The sequence below is a fragment of the Pongo abelii genome, chromosome 12, assembly GCF_028885655.2.
Source record: "Pongo abelii isolate AG06213 chromosome 12, NHGRI_mPonAbe1-v2.0_pri, whole genome shotgun sequence".
NCBI lineage: Eukaryota > Metazoa > Chordata > Mammalia > Primates > Hominidae > Pongo > Pongo abelii.
The window spans coordinates 64,193,342-64,212,895 of NC_071997.2; the positions used below are offsets into that span (position 1 = coordinate 64,193,342).

Below are 19,554 nucleotides of genomic sequence, written 5' to 3' on the forward strand. Positions count from 1 at the left end.
TCTCTCTCAGGCCTATCTCCCAGGCAATGTATCAGTGAATACATACGTAAAGTATATGTCAGAAAATTGTACCAGATACTGAGTATCCAAAATCATAAGCCTTAGGGTGGCAGGTAGACACAATAATTACAATATAGAGTGACAAGTGCCATAGAAACAGATAAGGTTGGAAGTATTAGATTTAATGTCTTGGCCTTAGAGAAGGGTTTAATGAAGTTATTTGACCCAGGTTAAGATCAACTGCCAGTATGATAGTCAAATTTATTACCTCTATTCCTTCTTCATACTTTCCCATCCCAAGAATTATTAATTGGGTTCCCCTAACATTTTCTCTCCCTTTCAAAAGCCCCAAGTAGTAGTACTGCTACTTCTGGGGAACAGGAGATACAAACGCTTAACTAAGTGGCGGGGGGGGGGGGGGGGGGGTGAAAGCAACTCCTTAACCAACGTTCAGCATTCCAAATTTTAGCAGCTGCTAGGGAAATATATTTGCTCTCTTGTATTACTGACAGTTGTAATTACATAGGAAGTCTTCAAAAGGAAGTAATTTGGATAATACCAAAACATTATTTCCCTTTAATACAGATAACCCATATTTTCCCAACTGAAATGATGCTTTTAACTTCCTGCCTCCTCCGTTCCTTGAAAGTCGATTCAAAACATTTATGGTCACCTAGCAATGGTTCAATTCAGTCCAAGTGCTTGGAAAACCTGATTACAGGCATGGGCCCATTCCCCAGGAAAGTAAATGAAGTAGTCAAAATTTTGAATTTAACTTCCTGGGGAAAGGTGAAGGTAGGCAAGTACCTCTGAAGACCTGTACAGACTCCAGAATAAAAAATTCCCAAATCTTTTTCAAAAAGGTATGAGTAAAAGGATCTGATACCATTGTACACATCCTTGCTCCATGCTGCTGTTGCCAAAGGATAAAAAAATAATTTGAGGTGGGACATACTTAGCAATTTCCAGTTGGATTCCCAGTTGAGTATTTTGCAAAAAAAGCATTAATGAATGAAATTGTACAAACTAGCTTAGAACAGTGGGATATGTAACTGATATAAAAGAAACAAGCTTAACAATTTTTCTTTTAGTTCCTACATGAACTTTCTAATACTCCCATTACTGAAGTTTACATGTTTTCATCAAGGGTTTTAGAGATGCAGAAGAGAAGTATCAAAGTTAAGTTTGATAAAGTAAGTTCCTTCCATTTTGTAATGTATAAAATAATACTATTTAAACAGGCAGAAACTAGCTAATTTGCATTTACAGAACATAGTTTTCTAGGTGGGAAAAAAGCATTCTTTCATCATTTCACCTTTACTAGAAGAAACAGACTTAGGATGGTTCTTACTATTTTTCAACTTTAGAATTATTCAGTAGAAGCTGTATTTCAAGTACCCAACCATTCTGTTTTTCACTTTCAATGTAATCTTCAAAAATTACGTGAGACATTCAACATACTTTATTATAAAATAGGCTTTGTATTAGACGATTTTGCCCAACTGTAGGCTAATGTAGTGTTCGGAGCCCTTTTAAAGTAGGCTAAGCTATGATGTTCGACTTTTGGTATTTTCAACTCACGATGGGCTTATCTGGACCTAAACCCATCATAAGTTGAGAAGCATCTGTATACCCAACATTGGTTATGTATACTTTCATTAAATACTCATTTGAAAAGTAAAGCTTTCTTCACATCAACCCTGTGATGTAGGTCTTTAATTTTTACAACTGCAAAACAGGTTTCAAGATGAGCTCTTACTGATGTATATGGTATAATATGGTATAGCCAAAACCACTGCTTATGACCTCTCAAATATTCACACATCAAGGCCAGGCACAGTGGCTTATGCCTGTAATCCCAGCACTTTGGGAGGCTAAGGTGGACGGATCCCTTGAGGTCAGGAGTTCGAGACCAGCCTGGTCAATATGGCGAAACCCCATCTCTACAAAAATATAAAAAATTAGCCAGGCAAGGTGGTGCACACCTGTAGTCCCAGCACTAGGGAGGCTGAAGCAGGAGGATCACTTGAACTCAGGAGGCAGAGGCAGTGAGCTGAGATTGCACCACTGCACTCTAGCCTGGGTGACAAAGTGAGACTCTGTCTGCCAACAAACAAATATTCACACATCACCCAGTATTAAGGAAGGGTCATCATTCAGAGAGGTTTTTCTGAGATAATCTATTAAATTATAATTTATAAGGAAATGTTTATAAATTTGTATGAAGTTATAAATTTATAAATATAAAAGTATAAATCCATATAGAGCTGTTTAAACAAGAAGTTTCCCTCTGAGAGGATTACAGACTATGCAATCTGCTACATGTGATTTCAGATAAATGATAAATTATACCTAATGTGTAAGTATAACAATCAATTTTTGATATTTAAATTATCCTAAAACCTGTTGAGTGTGAATACTCTTAAATCTTTCTTTTCTGTTTTTGCTTCTGGCTGAGCATGGAAGAAGGGACGGAGGCTTCAAATGACTGAAATTGTTCAGATGGTTTCTTGTGACCGACCACTGTAAAGTATTTTTCTCCAGAGTCCAAAGGCAAGATAAAAAGTCTCTGACTTGAAATCAGAATCGATCTGCTGATCTGCTAGCCACAGCTCTAATATTGCCATAAACCTTGGAAGGAGGATTTCCTGCAAAGAGGAGAAAAAAAAGTATATATACAAACAGACTCACATTTATAGCGCCTACAGTCGTCCCTCAGTGTCTAAGTAAGACTGGTTTCAGGACTCCCACAGACACCACAATCCTTGGATGCTCAAGTCTCTTATATAAAAAATATGCACATTAACTACACACATCCTCCCATATACTTTAAATCATCTCTAGATTACTTATAATACCTAATACAATGTAAATGCTATGTAAATAGCATTGTATTATGTTTTAAAATTTTATTATTTTTAATTTGCTGTTATTTTTATATATTTTTTTTCTGAGTATCTGATCTGCCATTGGTTCGATCCGCAGATGTGGACCCTGCAGACACAGACGGCAGAAGCTGTACATGAAAAAGGGTCTAGAACCCTAAAAAGAACAGAGACATTTTCTTTAATTGGAAATTACAAAAAAAAAAAAAACCTTAACAGAAATAATACCCAAATATTCTCCAAAAAATATTTTAAACTTCTAAGAGCGAAAGGCACTGAGTTGTTAAAATATTTCAAAAAGAAGCCAATCACTGAGGCCTGGGAACCAGAGAATCCCAATTTTCTAAGCAAGCCACTAAGATCCTGTGACTCTTATCAGAAAGTACTGACTTTGCTGCAGGATCAAGAAAAAATGGGTTAAGTGGATCAATTAAATTGCCTGAAGCTGTTCAGCAGCTCTTCCTTTGTTGAACCTAAAATGTGATGTTCCCTGCTATTCTGGAATGGTTTTTCTCTGCACCTTATCAGGAAGGCAGGAAAGATTTAAGCAATATTACCCAATAAACACTTTCTCTTCTCTTGCAGACAAATGGAATCTAAGCAAAAATATTTCTACTTCCAGCTGGGCGTGGTGGCTCACGTCTGTAATCCCAGCACTTTGGGAGGCTGAGGTGGGCGGATCACAAGGTCAGGAGTTCGAGACCAGCCTGGCCAATATGGTGAAACCCCATCTCTACTAAAAATACAAAAATTAGCCAGGCAAGGTGGCGGGCATCTTTAGTCTCAGCTACTCACGAGTCTGAGGCAGGAGAATCGCTTGAACTTGGGAGGCAGAAGCTGCAGTGAGCCAAGATCGTGCCACTGCACTCCAACCTAGGCAACACAGCGAGACTCTGGCTCAAAAAAAAAAAAATTCTACTTCCTTCTCTAGGCCCACCTTTGCCAACTTGCAAGGGTTTCTACTTGCGATCTTTAATATTACCCTAAATTGCTTTGCAAATGTGGTTTTGACTTCCGCAATTAACTTCCTATCCCTCCCAGAGAAAACACCAAAGAAAGAAACTGCTATTACCCAAGATTAGGTTGCAAATGGCAGTTCTTGCCATCTTGATATTTTGGAAGGAGCCAAGGATGTGAACTTTCCTGAAAGAAATAAAATGAGACAAATTAGTGGCTGGGATGCAATGACTCACACCTGTAATCCCAGCAATTTGGGAGGCCAAGGCAGGTAGATCGTTTGTGGCCAGGAGTCTGAGACAAGCCTGGACAGCATAATGAGACCCCATCTCTACAAAAAAATTCAACAGTTAGCTGGGTGTAGTAGCACGTGCCTGTAGAGTGACAACATGCCAACCTGAGTGACAGACCAAAACCCTCTCTTAAAAAAAAAAAAAAAAACAACACATTGTAAACAAAAAAGCATTTCCTTACCTAAGTCCTGTACTCCAAAAATGCTGGAAAATAATGATATTTGAGTCAGATTCTTTAATGAGGGCAGTGGTTATGGCTGTACAACTCCACGAATATACTAAAAACCACTTTTTAAAGGGGTGAATTTTATGGTATATGAATTGTATCCCAATAAAAAATTATTAGAAAGGACAAAGAATTGTTTGAAAAAGTAAAATTTGTGAAGATTCTTGGTTAATGATGGCTCCCATCCCGTAAGTGCTTTATGTGCCAGGGCTTTCTATGCATGCCCTCATTAATCTTCACATGACCTTCCTGTTTTTACAGATGAGAAGTTTATAAGAAATCAAAAAGCCTGCCCAAGACACACTGGCAGAGCTGGTTACTGAATACCCATAAATGTAATACTGTACTCAATTTCAACATAATTGGTTTTCAACTACAAAGTTTCTTAAAGATTATCTAAATTTCTTCAGGGCTCTGAGGATCATTTAGACCCTTTTAATGGGCATTCTTTACTGAATGACAAAACTGACAAGATACAGTTTTGCCTTTTTGAGTCCATCTTCCAAACTGTTTTCACTGTGCCCTGTACAAATCAGCTAAAGCTCCTATATCTTCAACCCCTGTTAATATTCCCTTCACCTTCTGGCTTTAACTAAGGCCAGATCTCAAATGGTGGCCAGTTTTTCCTCCACAAACCAGGTACCTCTGGGCCTGGGGGAGGAGCAGGTGCCTTCATGCCACATCCAGACTACATGCTCTCCCTCCTGCCTCCCTAAAAACCCTTCGGCTTTGGATCTGCTCTCAGGCCACATCACCCACCACCCTGCCTGGCTGCGGTCCTCAGCTGCCCCTGCAGATCACCTGTGAAGACGTTAGCTCCTGGCTCGCTGTCTTTCTCTTGCTATTCCCCATCACCATGCTCGATCATGTCAATACCCATGAAGATGATAATCCCAACATGCCAGCCTCTCAGGTCCTTGATGTCCTTTATGCCAACATGGGGTCTTGTTTTCCACCCTACTCCAGCCTCTTCCATCCATGGTCACACCCTGGATTTGGTCATTACCAAAAACTGCAACCCCCCATAATTTCGATTTCAAACATTCAACTCTCCCTTCACCACTTACTGTCATTCCAGCTCATATCTACACAAATAATCCTTCACCCCTACCCCAGGAACTCCCATCTATGGATCCTACCCACCTTCACTGCCTCTCACCCCCTCACATCCCACCTCCCTTCCTCTGCTCACAATCATCCAATGACTTCCTATTCACTCAGAGTAAAAGCCAAAGTATTTATGATGACCTCAAGGCCCTATTATTTTTGACTCATCTATCACTCTCTGCTCTCTCCCTTTCGTCCTTGATCAAGCCTCCTCGCTCACTGCCAGATGTACCCTCAACTCAAGATCTTTGTGCTTTCCCCTTCCTCTGTAATGCTCTTCCTCCAGACACCTGCAGATGAACAAAACAAACATTTACAAATGCTCCTTCCTCAAACTCCACTAAAATGACAGGAAAGATGCAAGCCCAAAAGGAAGAAGAGAGTGATAACAGTAGCAAAGTCCAGAAAGGTGGAAAGCAGATGGAGGAGATGGAACTGACTGTGCAGACCCAAGTCAACTGATGCCTAAATCAGCAGCAGGAATATCAAGAAGCAGAACTCCGGGAAAGAGACTCCAAGAGGCAGGGGACAGGGAACCCAGGATGATGGCTGTGCAGCCAGAATGCAGGGCAGAAAGCATGGGGGCGTTTTTGGAATAGACATCTCCAGGAGAGATTTCTCAAATATTAGATGCATTCGAATACATCAAGAGGAGATACAGACAACGTATAGCTTCTTACTGAATTAATACGATGAAAATGAAGAAAGGACATAGACACTTAACAGTTACTTCCTCAAGTGAAAACAATGCTGCAAAAGAAAGATAAGGCAGTCACAGTATTTCACCTGGCTCAGGTATAAGTACACTGAGCACTGATTTCTGTTTTCAGGTAATACTGAACACGAATCTAACAAAAACCACAAGGGGACCATCAGGAGGACAGAGAAGAATAAATCGGAGTGTCAGAAAGGCTGAGTGTGTGCAGTGGAAGTAAGGGGGTGAAAGACAGCTAAATCTTCATCTTTGATGGTAGAAAGTCAATAGTGAATCTGAAAAATAAGTGGCTGTATATGGAAATATCTGGAAATACAGAGACAAATAATTTAAGATAAGCTAAAAGAGATGAAATTGGTTCCCCTGAAAAGGGTGAAATGGAGGTAGGCAGTAGAAATTTTTGGCTTTTTTTTGTTTTTTGAGACGGAGTCTTGCTCTGTCCCCCAGGCTGGAGTGCAGTGGCACGATCTTGGCTCACTGCAAGCTCCGCCTCTCGGATTCACGCCATTCTCCTGCCTCAGCCTCCCAAGTAACTGGGACTACAGGTGCCTACCACCACGCCCGACTAATTTTTTGTATTTTTAATAGAGACGGGGTTTCACCATGTTAGCCAGGATGGTCTCGATTTCCTGACCTTGTGATCTGCCCGCCTCAGCCTCCCAAAGTGCTGGGATTACAGGTGTGGGCCATCACGCCCGGCCAATATTTGGCTTTTTAAAACTATGTGTATGTTTAACTTTGATTAAAATTATTTAAAACAGCATGACAGATGAGGAAATAAGGACAACAAGAACAGATAAAGTGGGAGTAGTTTTGCTGCAGAAAGAACCAAAGTAATGGGGCAATAGTTGGAAAGGAATGGAGGCTTTGAGACACAGAGGCAACATCATTTCCCATCTGCTGTATTAAATATACCTGGAACCAATTGTTTTTAGTTTTCTATCTGGCTCACATTATACTGTATTTTGCCAGGTTATTGGCAACTCATCAAAAATAACTTTTATAGGTACACAACAGCCCATCTAACAGCTTTATTATAATTAATATAAACTGTTAAACGTGGATTTCCAACTAGCCTGTCTACAGCAAAAGCAAGAGATAGTACATCTCTTAATTTCAAGTAGTCTGTAATTCAGTTTGTAAGAAAACACAAAAGATATAAGTAATTCAGTAGCAACATTATTCACATAGCCACAAACTGAAAACAACCCAAATGTCCATCTACTGTGACTGGATAAACAAAATGTAATACAGCTGACTTTCGAATAATAGGTTTGAACTGCACGGGTCCAGTTACAGACAAATTTTTTTCAGCGCATATATTGGAAGATATTTTGGAGATTTGAAAAAACCCAGAGAGGAGCTAAGTATTGTAGAAATGTCAAAAAAAATTAAGAAAAAGCTATGTCATGAATGCATAAACTGTATGTAGGTACTAGTCTATCTTATTTAGTACCATAAAATATACACAAATCTATTATAAAAAGTTAAAATTAAAACTTATGCACACAAACACAAGCCATATATGATGCCATTTGTAGTCAAGAGAAATGGAAACAAATGCAAAGATGCAGTATTAAATCATAACTCCATAAAATTAACTGTAGTGCATACTGTACAACTTCACAGCCACCACCTATTGCTCTTGTGGTGAGCTCAGGTGTTGCAAGTATCCACTCAGAATGCCATGTGATGCTGATCACATGTGATGCTGATCATGTCCCATGAGCAGTTTTGACTCTCCAATAAACTGCCTATCACAGTAGAAAGTGATTTCTCATGGTTTTTGCCTATTTTTAATCTTAGTGCAATATTGTAAGCTTTGGGACCATGGGACCCACCCAACGTGGGTCCCACACAAAGTGCCTCTAGTGATGTTGGGAGTGCTCCAAAGAAGCACAGAAAAGTCATGACAGTACAAGAAAAAGCTGAACTGGCCAGGCGCGGTGGCTCACACCTATAATCCCAGCACTTTGGGAGCCCGAGGTGGGTGGATTGCAAGGTCAGGAGATTGAGACCATCCTGGCTACCTAACATGGTGACACCCCATCTCTACTAAAAATAGAAAAAAATTAGCCAGGCATGGTGGCAAATGCCTATAGTCGCAGCTACTTGGGAGGCTGAGGCAGGAGAATCCATTGAACCCGGGAGGTGGAGGTTGCAGTGAGCCAAGATTGCACCACTGCACTTCAGCCTTGGCGACAGAGGGAGACTCCATCTCAAAAGAAAAAAAAAAAAAAGAAAAGGAAAAAGAAAAAGCTGAATTGCTTGACAGGTACTGTTGACTGAGGCCTGCAGCCGCAGTTGCCCACCACTTCAAGATAAATGACTATACCATAGGACCATTGTAAAAAAAAGAAAAGGAAATTCATGAAGCTGTCACTGCAGTTACAACAGCAGATGTGAATACACCTGCAGTTTTGCCAAATACCCCTTTATCTTATAAAATAAAAATAAAGCCCCTAGGCCCCCAGGCAAGACAGAACAGGCTGTGGCAATAAGATATCCAATTGTAAGTAAGACCTAAGACCACCTGGGCAAGGGTTAAGTCATATACCCTACATTTAAAGAGTAAACGACATTCTAACTGCCACAGGATACTTTTTTTTCTCTAGCAGCTTAACAAGCACTGGCCTTGTGATAAACAATATTAAAACAATTACAGCTCACCAATAGCTAGATACAGATTGACCCCAGCTTCCCTCTTCTCACACTGTTCCACAAACAGTAACTACAGCTTTGACTGGACAAGAGACTGATCCCAGTAACATCTCCTGATAAGAGATCACTGACCATGGACTGGTTCTACCAGCTTCCAGAGGCAGTGCATTCAGTCGTCATGTCCCTGTCCCTACTTCATCTTATAACATACAGGATCTAATTGTCAGGTATTTTAAATGTTAAGTCTCCACCCCAAAGCGACCAGCGGTTGTATGTTACATTTATTCAGTATACAAGCATTAGGACCCCTCTTATATTCAGAGCTCCTCCTATAACCTGTTAAATAAGTATACTTGGCCAACCCATTCAGCATAAATTCCTGTCTCATCCTTTCCTCCTTCAAAGTGCCTGCTTTTGGTCTCTGCTGAAGGCTATACTTCCCAGCCTGTCAGAATGGCCACCCTGCAGACTGCAACCCTTTCTAAGAAATAAAGTTTCCTTTCCAAATTTATAGATCTTGTGATTCTTTTCTTGACAATCTCAAATTGGAAATGCAGCTTTTATGTGGGTGCAGGATTATTCTAAGAAAGACATATCTATAGAGTCTAATATGATGGAGAAAAAAATTAAGTCATTATATGACAACTTACAGCAAAAGGAAAGTGAAGGAGCTAAAGCTGGAGAACTTAACGCCAGCAAAGGATGGTTTGATAATGTTAGAAAGAGGTGGCTTTAAAAATGTCAGGATAACAGGAGAAGCAGCTTCTGCTCACCAAAGGGCAACAGACAAGTTCCCAGATGCCATTAAGAAAATCATTGAGGAGAAATAATATCTGCCTGAACAGGTTTTTTGTGCAGATGAAAAATGTCCTGTTCTGGAAAAAAAAGTCACAAAGGGCAATTATTAGTAAAGAGAAGCAAACACCAGGATTTAATGCAGGAAGGGATAGGCTAACTTTACTGTTTTGTGCAAATGCAGTCAGGTTTATGATCAGGACTGCTGTTATCTATAAAGTTGCTAACCCCAGTCCTTGAAGGGAAAAGGTAAACACCAGTGGCCTGTCTTCTGGATGTACAAGAAGGCTTGCACAAGGAGAGCTCTTTTTCTGGATTGATTGTATCGATGCTTTTTCCCTGAAGTCAGGAAGTATCTTGCCAGTAAGGGATGCCTTTTAAAACTCTTTTGATGTGGAGCAATGTCCCAGCCACCCAGAACCCCATGAGTTCAACACTGAAAGGCAACAAAGTGGTCTCGTTGCACCCAAACACTCTCTAATTCAGCCTCCAGAACAGGTAGTCATAAAGACCTTTAAGGTTCATTACACACACTACTCTATGGAAAATAGTGTCAATGCTATGGAAGAGAACTCGATGGAAAGAACATCATAAAAGTCTGGAAGGACTATGCCATTGAAGACACTGTCATTATTATGGAAAAAGCTGTGAAAGCCTCACGCCTGCTATAAATTCCTGCTGGAGAAAACTATGTCCAGAGGTTTTGCATGACAGTACAGGATTTACGACACAGCCAAACAAGAAATCATGAGAGAGACTGTGGATATGGCCAAAAGTGAGGGGCGAAGGGTTTCAAGATGTGGATCTTGGAGAAATCAAGAGCTAACAGACACTATGCCAGAGGAATTAACAGAAGACGGCTTGATGGAGGTGAGTACTTCTGAAGCAGTGCCGGGTGATGAGGAAGATGATGTAGAAGCAGCAGTGTCAGAAAACAAGGTGACATTAGACAGTTTGGCAGAAGGTTTTTGATTATTCAAGATGCTTTTGATGTCTTTTATGACATAGACCCTTTTATGACGTGGGCACTGAAACTAAACAAACTGTGGAGAAGGACTGGTACCCTACAGAAACATTTTTAGAGAAGTGAAAGGGCAAAAAAGTCAGAAATTACAATGTATTTCTGTAAAGTTCCAGAGTATGCTTGCCTCTCCTGCCTCCCCTTCCACATCTTCCTCCTCTGCCACCCATGAGACAGCAAGATTAACCCCTCTTCCTCGTCCTCCTTAGCTTATTCACCATGAACACCTTTATGATGATCCACTTCCACTTAATGAATAGTAGATTTTCTCTTCCTTATAATTTTCTTAATAACATTTTCTTTTCTCTAGCTTACCTTATGAAAGAGTACAGTATATAATACATATAACACAAAATATGTGTTTATCAACTGTTTGTTATTGCTATAGCTTCCAGCCAAAAGCAGGAGTAGTTAAGTTTTGGGAGAGTCAAGTCATACATACATGGATTTTCAACCATGTTGGGGGTTCAGCATCCCTAATCCTTGCAATATTCAAGGGTCAACAATATACCTGTACAATGAAATAGTACTTGCCAATAAAAAGGAACTACTGATACACCCAACAAAATGGAGAAATCCAAAATAACATGCTAATTAAGAGAAGTCATACACCAAAGCCTACATACTGTGTATTTCCATTTATATGAATTTCTAGAAAGTGCAAAATAAGAGTGACAGAAATTAGAGCAATGGTTGTCCCAAAAAAGGGTGGGGGCAGGCAACTGATCATAAAGATGCACAAGGGAACTTTCAGGGTAAGAGAACTGTATGAGTGTCATGGGACTATAATATACATTTGCCAAAAGCTCACTGAACAGGATACTTAAAACAGGAGAATTTTATTATATGTAAATTATACCACAATAAACTTCTAAAAAGTTGGTTTAACTAGTAAATTTTAGGTTAATACTTATAAATTTACCAGTAATAAACTTAATGACAGACTATATAATTTCATTGGCAAATCAGTTACAGTTTTAGATTTCTAAATTCATTTTTTTTTTGAGACAGAGTCTCACTGTCGCCCAGGCTGGTTTCGAATTCCTGACCTCAGGTGATCCACCTGCCTTAGCCTCCCAAAGTGCTGAAATTACAGGTGTGAGGCACCACGCCCAGCCTGTTTTTTTTCTTTTTTTTTTTTTTTGAGATGGAGTCTCGCTCTGTCGCCCAGGCTGGAATGCAGTGGTGCAATCTTGGCTGACTGCAGTCTCCGCCTCCCAGGTTCAAGCAATTCTCCTGCCTCAGTCTCCCAAGTAACTGGGATAACAGGCATGTGCTACCACGCCCAGCTAGTTTTTTTGTATTTTTAGTAGAGACTGGGTTTCACCATGTTGGCCAGGCTGGTTTTGAACTCCTGACCTCAGGTGATCCGCCTGCCTCAGCCTCCCAAAGTGCTAGGATTACAGGTGTGAGCCACTGTGCCGGGCCATGGAATTCTAAATTCATGAAACTTTCAGGGCTACTCAGCCAGTCCATGACTTAACGATGATTTAACTGAAGATTTTTTTTTGACTTTATAATTGCGCCAAAGTGATATGCATTCAGAATGCTCTTCAGTTTTCAAAGAGAAGTATCCTATGATATCAAATGAAGTATCAAATGAACTTCTGACTTATGAGATCTTTAATTTACAACAGGTTTATCTGGACGTAACCCCACCATACGGTGAGGAGCATCTGTATATGGATTTTTTAAAATTAATTAATTTTTTATTTTTTGGATACAAGGTTTCACTCTGTCACCCAGGCTAGAGTGCAGTGTTGCCATCATGGTCCACTGTGGCCTTGACATCCTTGGTTCAAGCAATCCTCCCACCTGAGCCTCCTGAGTAGCTAGGGCTACAGGTGTGCACAATCACGCCTAATTTTTATATGTTTTGTAGAGATGGGATCTCCCTGTGTTGCCCAGGCTGGTCTTGAACTTCGGGGCTCAAGCATTCCTTCCTCCCACCTTGGCCTCCCAAAGTGCTGTGATTATGGGCATGATCCACTGTGCCCAGACTGCATGTGGTATTTTTATTTTTATTTTGTTAGAGTCTCACTCTGTCGCCCAGGGTTGAGTACAGTGGCATGATCGTGGCTCCCTGTAGCTTCAACCTTCTGGGCTCAGGTGATCCTCCCACTTCGGCCTCCCAAGTAGCTGGAACTACAGGTGTGGGCCGCCACACGCGGCTAATTTTTGTATTTTTCTGTAGAGAAGGGGTTTCACCATGTTGCCCAGGCTAGTCTCAAACTCCTGAGATCACGCCATCCACCTGCCTCAGCCTTCCAAAGTGCTGGGATTACAGATGTGAGCCACCATGCTTGGCCATAGTTTTAAATGTGATGTGCATTTGCACATTTCCAGTTCAAAATAGCTTCTCCCAAGGCTCCATATTTCTGACTCTAGGCTCAATCCATAAAAGATCAAACAATATAATTATATTCCTGGCTTCAGGTAAAGAGGGCCACCAACACAGTAGTATAGTTATCCTTAAAGTGTAAAGAATGTACAAAATTTAGACTCTATATAATGAAGAGTCCTTCAGTATGGAGCAAAATTGAGATATTAAATGAAATTATTTCAGGATTTAGTCGCAGGCATAACCCTCCTCCTCTCAGTCAACTGTTCAGTTTCCCAACTTCATAGCATTATATAATCTCTGAGCCATCTGCCAGTAAGATCCCCAGCCCGGGCAGCTTCAACCTCAGACAGAGGTAATCCCAGCTTCACTTCTGGCACCTTTATTTTAAGCCCCTATCATCTTATCTATGTTCACATATAGCTGCTCTCTAGTTTTGCCTAATGTACGATATTCCCCTCCTTTTATAAAAGGCCTTAACATATATATGTATAAAGTAGATATATATTTCTAAAGACTCACAAGGGCATCTGAAATAGTGATTGCTTGTTCTCCCCTAGTGATTTAATAGATTCCCTTGAGTAAGTAAGTATGTATGTATGTATGTATGTATGTATGTATGTGTGTATGTATGTATTTATTTGAGACAGAGTCTCACTCTGTCGCCCAGGCTGGAGTGCAGTGGCACGATCTCAGCTCACTGCAACCTCCTCCTCCCAGGTTCAAGTGATTCTTCTGCCTCAGCCTCCCGAGTAGCTGGGACTAAAGGCGCGTGACACATGCCGGGCTAATTTTTGTATTTTTAGTAGAGACAGGGTTTCACCATGTTGGCCAGACTGGTCTCGAACTCCTGACCTTAGGTGATCCGCCCGCCTCAGCCTCCCAAAGTGCTGGGATTGCAGGCGTGAGCCACTGCACCCAACCCGAGATTATTATTTAAATCTTCACCTGTAATAATTTCTTTTAATAGCATTTCTAAACATTTCCTCATTGTTAAATGAGAAAAGAATATATAATTTCTTAAATTTTCTCAACTTAAGCCTCTTTCAAAGTTGGTGACTATCTATTCACCCAAAAGTATACAGATGATTCCCAACTTAAGATGGTTTGAACTGGGATTTTTCAACTTTACAAGGGTGCAAAGGTGATACACATTCAGAATGCTCTACTTCAAATACACAAACAACCACTCTGTTTTTCATTTTTAGTACAGTATTCAATATTCAACACTGTCATAAAGTAGAATTTGTGTTGGATGACTTTGCCCAACTGTAGGCTAATGTGTGTTCTGACCACGTTTATGATAGGCTAGGCTAACCTATAATGTTCCATAAGTCAGGCATATTAAATGCATTTTAGACTTATGATATTTTCAATTTATAATGGGTTTATGAGGAGCATCTGTACTGACAAAGATTTAGCAGCAACATTATACATAAAATACAACTGTTATGACTTTCTTAAAACAAAAGATCAAATATAAATTATAACAATAATTTTCTCAAGATCAGATACTTACACATCAGCCAAAACTATCCTCGTCCGTGTCACATTCTCTATGGTGAATTTGGTTTTTCCTCCTTTGCCAGCGATTCTTCCTATTGCCCTGGATAGATGGTCCCCCTTTAGGGGTTTAACTAAACAAAAAAAGCAAGATCTCAGGAGGCAAGCCATTCTAGTGTACCACCCACTTCCACATAAAGTTTAATCATAAACTAAATTTCTCTAAAGGACACAAAGTGTATATATATATATTTTTAAAAGTTGCTGAAAATACAGCTCAATTGATGCTATTAGAAAACTGAGAGTCACATCACAATACAAAGTCAGCGACACAAAAGCACAGACCACCACACACTCACCATCTGTAATTTCAAAAGACTCTAGGAAGAGGTCATCCAACCTGATGAGGGCAAGTGCATCCTATAATATAAAAACAAACACCGTGAAGCCCCTTCCATTTGCGTACCTGAAAAAGAGTAAAGTGCAAAGCACTATGGAACTAAAATCCACAAACTGTAGAGCTAGAAAGCTTTTTTTTTTTTTCTTCCTTGGAGACAGAGTCTTACGCTGTCGCCCAGGCTGGAGTGCAGTGGCGTAATCTTGGCTCACTGCAATCTCTGCCTCCATGGTTCAAGTGATTCTCCCACCTCAGCCTCCCAAGTAGCTGGGACTGCCGGCATGCACCACCACACCCGGCTAATTTTTTTGTATTTTTAGTAGAGATGGAGAGTATCGCCATGTTGGCCAGGCTGATTTTGAACTCCTGGCCTCAAGTGATCCACCTGCCTCGGCCTCCCAGAGTGCTGGGATTACAGGTGTGAGCCACTGCGCCTGGCCTTTTTTTTTTTTTAATGCCTAATCCATTGAAATGTTCACATTGAATATTTTTCAAGTCCCCATTTTAGATATCATGGAATTACTCACCTCCACCTGAAAGCCGAGAATAAAAGCTTTCACAAAATCGGCTGCTTTTGTCAGAGCACTAACATCCTTGGTTTCTTTACAAGTCTGTTAAAAAACAAAGAAGGGTACAAAATACCATTGAGAATCAAACAGAAAATGACCTAACAGAATACTAGAAATGTCCTTTCCCATTATTGGAGAATTTCCTTCACCACCACCTTTCCCTAATATATTCTGTATGACGCAGGTTATGGTCAGATAAGTGCTATATTTTATTTGGAAAACAAAACCTTCCCAGCTCCAAAGCTTGGCTGTTCCACCCAAAGAGTGTCAAATAACTAACCGCACTATATGATCAGATTTTGGGGTTAACAGCAAGACTCCTCTGGCACAACCCAATCTCTCGCATTCTGAAGAACCTCTACCTTCTGCCCATCCCTTCAATGCCCAATGTCCTCTTCTCTCTCAAGGCAGTCTTCCCTGGGATTCCTGACTTAATCTTCTTAGTTATCATTTATATGCTGATGTTTCTTAAACCAACAGCTCCAGGCCTAACTACCTGCAGGCACTGATTGGGAAAATAAAGAATGAATGAAGCACTGAACCTGTCCTCAAAGTTTATTTAAGAAATGCAGAAATAACTGTTATTCATAAAATGCCTACCACTGTAAATAACACACACTATAAATAACATGCTTTACACACCATAACTCTAACCTTCACAACAACTTTGAATGTTAAGTGATACGACTACCTTCATATGTGAGGAAACTAAAGTACTAAAAAGCAAAAAAGGTAAGATTTAAACACAGGTCTGATTTCAAAACTGTTATTTCCACTGTCCCATGCACATTCACAGTCTAGTTGAAGAGACCACGTATTCAACAAATTTAAAAACATATGGGCTTGTGCAATGGGAAAGTCCCCAGGGCTTTCCCATTTAAAACTAGACCCTAGTTCCAATCCTATATGTGACCTTAGACAAGTCCCATAGATACTTTAGGTCTTGAGTTTTCTCGTCAGTAAAATGAGGAGGTCAGAGTAGAAGATCCTGAGTGTTCCCTACTAGTATAATAGAAAATTTCCCTTATTAGCCTGATAACTATGGCCAAGTTTCCTCACATCTTTAAGATGGGAATATCCTGAAGACTAAATGATGTAGAGCATGGTGTAATACCACTGTGCGTCTGGTATATGGCAGCATCAACAAATGTTAGTGGAATCCAAAGTGATTATCCTGCAATAAATTGGACAGTAAAGCACATGAAAAGTTTAGGCACTGAAGATATGACTGAAAAATGGACATACCATAACAGAGAAAGAACTTGAGCTAGACCTGGAAAGATACTGGAACTGAAGTAGAAAGAGAAAGGAGTAGGGAGGAGAGGACCTCTTTCAAAGGCCAAAGTCACCAAAAAGTATGGACATAAACAAACTTTATGATCCGTGAGAGACAAACTTGTGACTGAGTCTCCTACTTGAAAAGCAAGTTAAGTCCAAAACTTTTTTCTTTAGAAATGTTGAAGATGCTCACGCCTGTAATCCCAGCACTTTGGGAGGCAAAGGCGGGTAGATCATGAGGTCAGGAGATCGAGACTATCCTGACTAACACAGTGAAACCCCGTCTCTACTAAAAAATACAAAAAATTAGCCGGGCGTGGTGGTGGGTGCCTGTAGTCCCAGCTACTCAGGAGGTGAGGCCGGAGAATGGCATGAACCCGGGAGGCGGAGCTTGCAGTGAGCCGAGATCACGCCACTGCACTCCAGCCTGGGCAACAGAGCGAGACTCCATTTCAAAAAAAAAAAAAAAAAATTTTTTTTTTTTTTTTTGAAGATGCCAGGATGTCATAAAAGCATTGTGATCTGGGAAAATTAATCTGGCACTGGCAGATGGATGAGTGAAGAAAGGAGAGACATCAAACAATGAAGCAAGGGAAACCTACAACGAAACAAGACTCCTTGGCAGAAAACCATAAAAGCCTGAATGAGAGAATGGCAACAGGGACAAAGAGGAGTTACTCTATCACGTTCTTTGATATTTTAAACTTTATCAACTATTTAGAATAGTGTCTCTCTTTGTTCCCTTATTATATTCCATTAACAGAGATGAGACTATACCAGTCCCGATGATGGTAAAAGAATCCTTAAAAAGGAAAATATAATTAATTTTGGTTATCGATTCTGGTATGAAATTGGCACCCAGAAAAGAAAGCCCAAAGTAAATTTAAATGTCTAATTCCTGGATTGATAGCACGGAATTTAAAATATATACATAGGCCGGGCGGGGCAGCTCACGCCTGTAATCCCAGCACTTTGGGAGGCCGAGACGTGCAGATCACCTGAGGTCAGGAGTTTGAGACCAGCCTGGCCAACATGCTAAAACTCAGTCTCTACTAAAAATACAAAAATTAGCCAGGTTTGGTGGCGGGCACCTGTTAACAGTGAGCCAAGATCATGCCACTCACTCCAGCCTGGGTGAAAGAGCAAAAAAAAAAAAAAAAAAAAAAAAAAAAATATATATATATATATATACACACACACACACACACACACACACACACACACACACACATATATGCATATGTTTCTTATCAAAATAATAAATTTTTTAATCAAAAGAGCACCATTAAAACACAGTCATGCACTGCATAATGACATTTTGATCAGTGACCAACTGCTCATACCATGGTGGTCTCCTAACAGTATAATGGAGAACATACAGAAACCTGATATATGGCACTGGATACCGCCAATGCAGATCAAGTAGACGAAATGACTGATATTCAGTAATGGTGCTGGGACATTTGGTTTTCCATATGAAAAACATATATAAACAAATATACACATACCATCTAGGTTTGTGTAAGTACACTCTATAATGTTCGCACAAGGACTAAGTCATCTGACAAAACATATCCCAGAACATATCCCCGACGCTGACTGTATATACTTCTTGTAAAGCAGCAAGTGCTTATGTTCATTATTTACCTACTTCTGTTTATGACAATCTCTTTACTCGATCTTTTCTCAATTTGACGTAGAACATTATAAAAGATACACAGAAGCAGAGCCAGTATTTTGGTATGATCTCAGAACTAATTTACAAATTCAATTAATATTTGTATCAAATGCAGATTTTTAAGGCATTTGGGAAGTTCAAACTCAATATGGTAAATTTTTAAACTGGACAAAAACCATACAACAGAAAAGTCCCATTAAGTAAAGCCTATTCATGCCTTTTCATCTCTGTAGGAGAGAAAGCCTGGTGTATTGGGAAATGGTTGAGATTTTCCTTACCCTGATTTCTACATTCCTCGATTTCAAGTTAAAGCGTATCTGAAGTCCCAAATGTTCCACAATAGGAGTAAATATCTTCATCCAGTTTTCTTTCAATGGTGTGTATCTGTTAGCTGGGACTGGAATTGTCCTTGTTTCTTCTTTCCCACTCTGTAATAAAAGAACACACAACTCAGAAGGCTATGGAGGGACGGTGATGGAGTTTAAAATGACATCTTATCCACAAAGGGCCTCCTTTAAACTGAACTAGTTACACTTCAAAGAATCACTTCTCTCTGAGCATCACGGCAGAACAGCCCCACCGCAGCTTCAACATTCCCCAGAGGCCACCGGCTTGATCCGCGTCTGGCCCTTGCCTCGTTGCTGTCCTAGGGTCACAGCCACATACCAGGAGCCCGTCCCCACAGAGGGGTGGGAAGACGGGCCTCTTCGCCGGCCTGGCCGCCTCTGTGTCCATGCGGTCCGCATCCCCGCCCTCTCCCGCTGCGGACAGCTGTTCAGCCTGTCGTTTCTTCGCCCGTCGGCCACCCTTGCGGGTGACCTGGGTAAAGCCCTCCTCTGCCCCGGCGCTCTGCGCTTCCATTTCGGATTCCATCCCCGGGAATCTTAAGGCGCTTCCGCCTGAAACACGTGTGCAGCTGCACCGCGCAGGAGCCAGCCTCAGCCAACCACCCCTGCAGCTCCGCCCCTTTCCTAAAACGTCACAGGCCGGGGACCTGCACGATTTGGGGCCGGGGGGGAAAACGGGGTTAGGCTGTCCTAAGATATGCCTGATGCTCATGGTCTCACTCCAGCCGCGCAACTCCCAGCCCAAGTATTTTGTAATCTCTAATATGTATGTGTGCGAAAG

At 40.7% G+C, this 19,554-nt stretch overlaps 1 protein-coding gene across 1 annotated transcript; it reads right to left on the reverse strand.

The window, feature by feature from the left end:
- Positions 1–1,428: 1,428 nt before the first annotated feature.
- PNO1 (partner of NOB1 homolog) lies at positions 1,429–19,312 on the reverse strand. The gene is given in 7 exon segments (NM_001132205.1): positions 1,429–2,648; positions 3,958–4,028; positions 14,521–14,638; positions 14,864–14,924; positions 15,429–15,512; positions 18,705–18,854; positions 19,093–19,312. Coding segments are annotated over 7 exon segments (621 nt in total). The 5' UTR covers positions 19,162–19,312; the 3' UTR covers positions 1,429–2,580.
- Between the last annotated feature and the right edge of the window lie 242 nt (positions 19,313–19,554).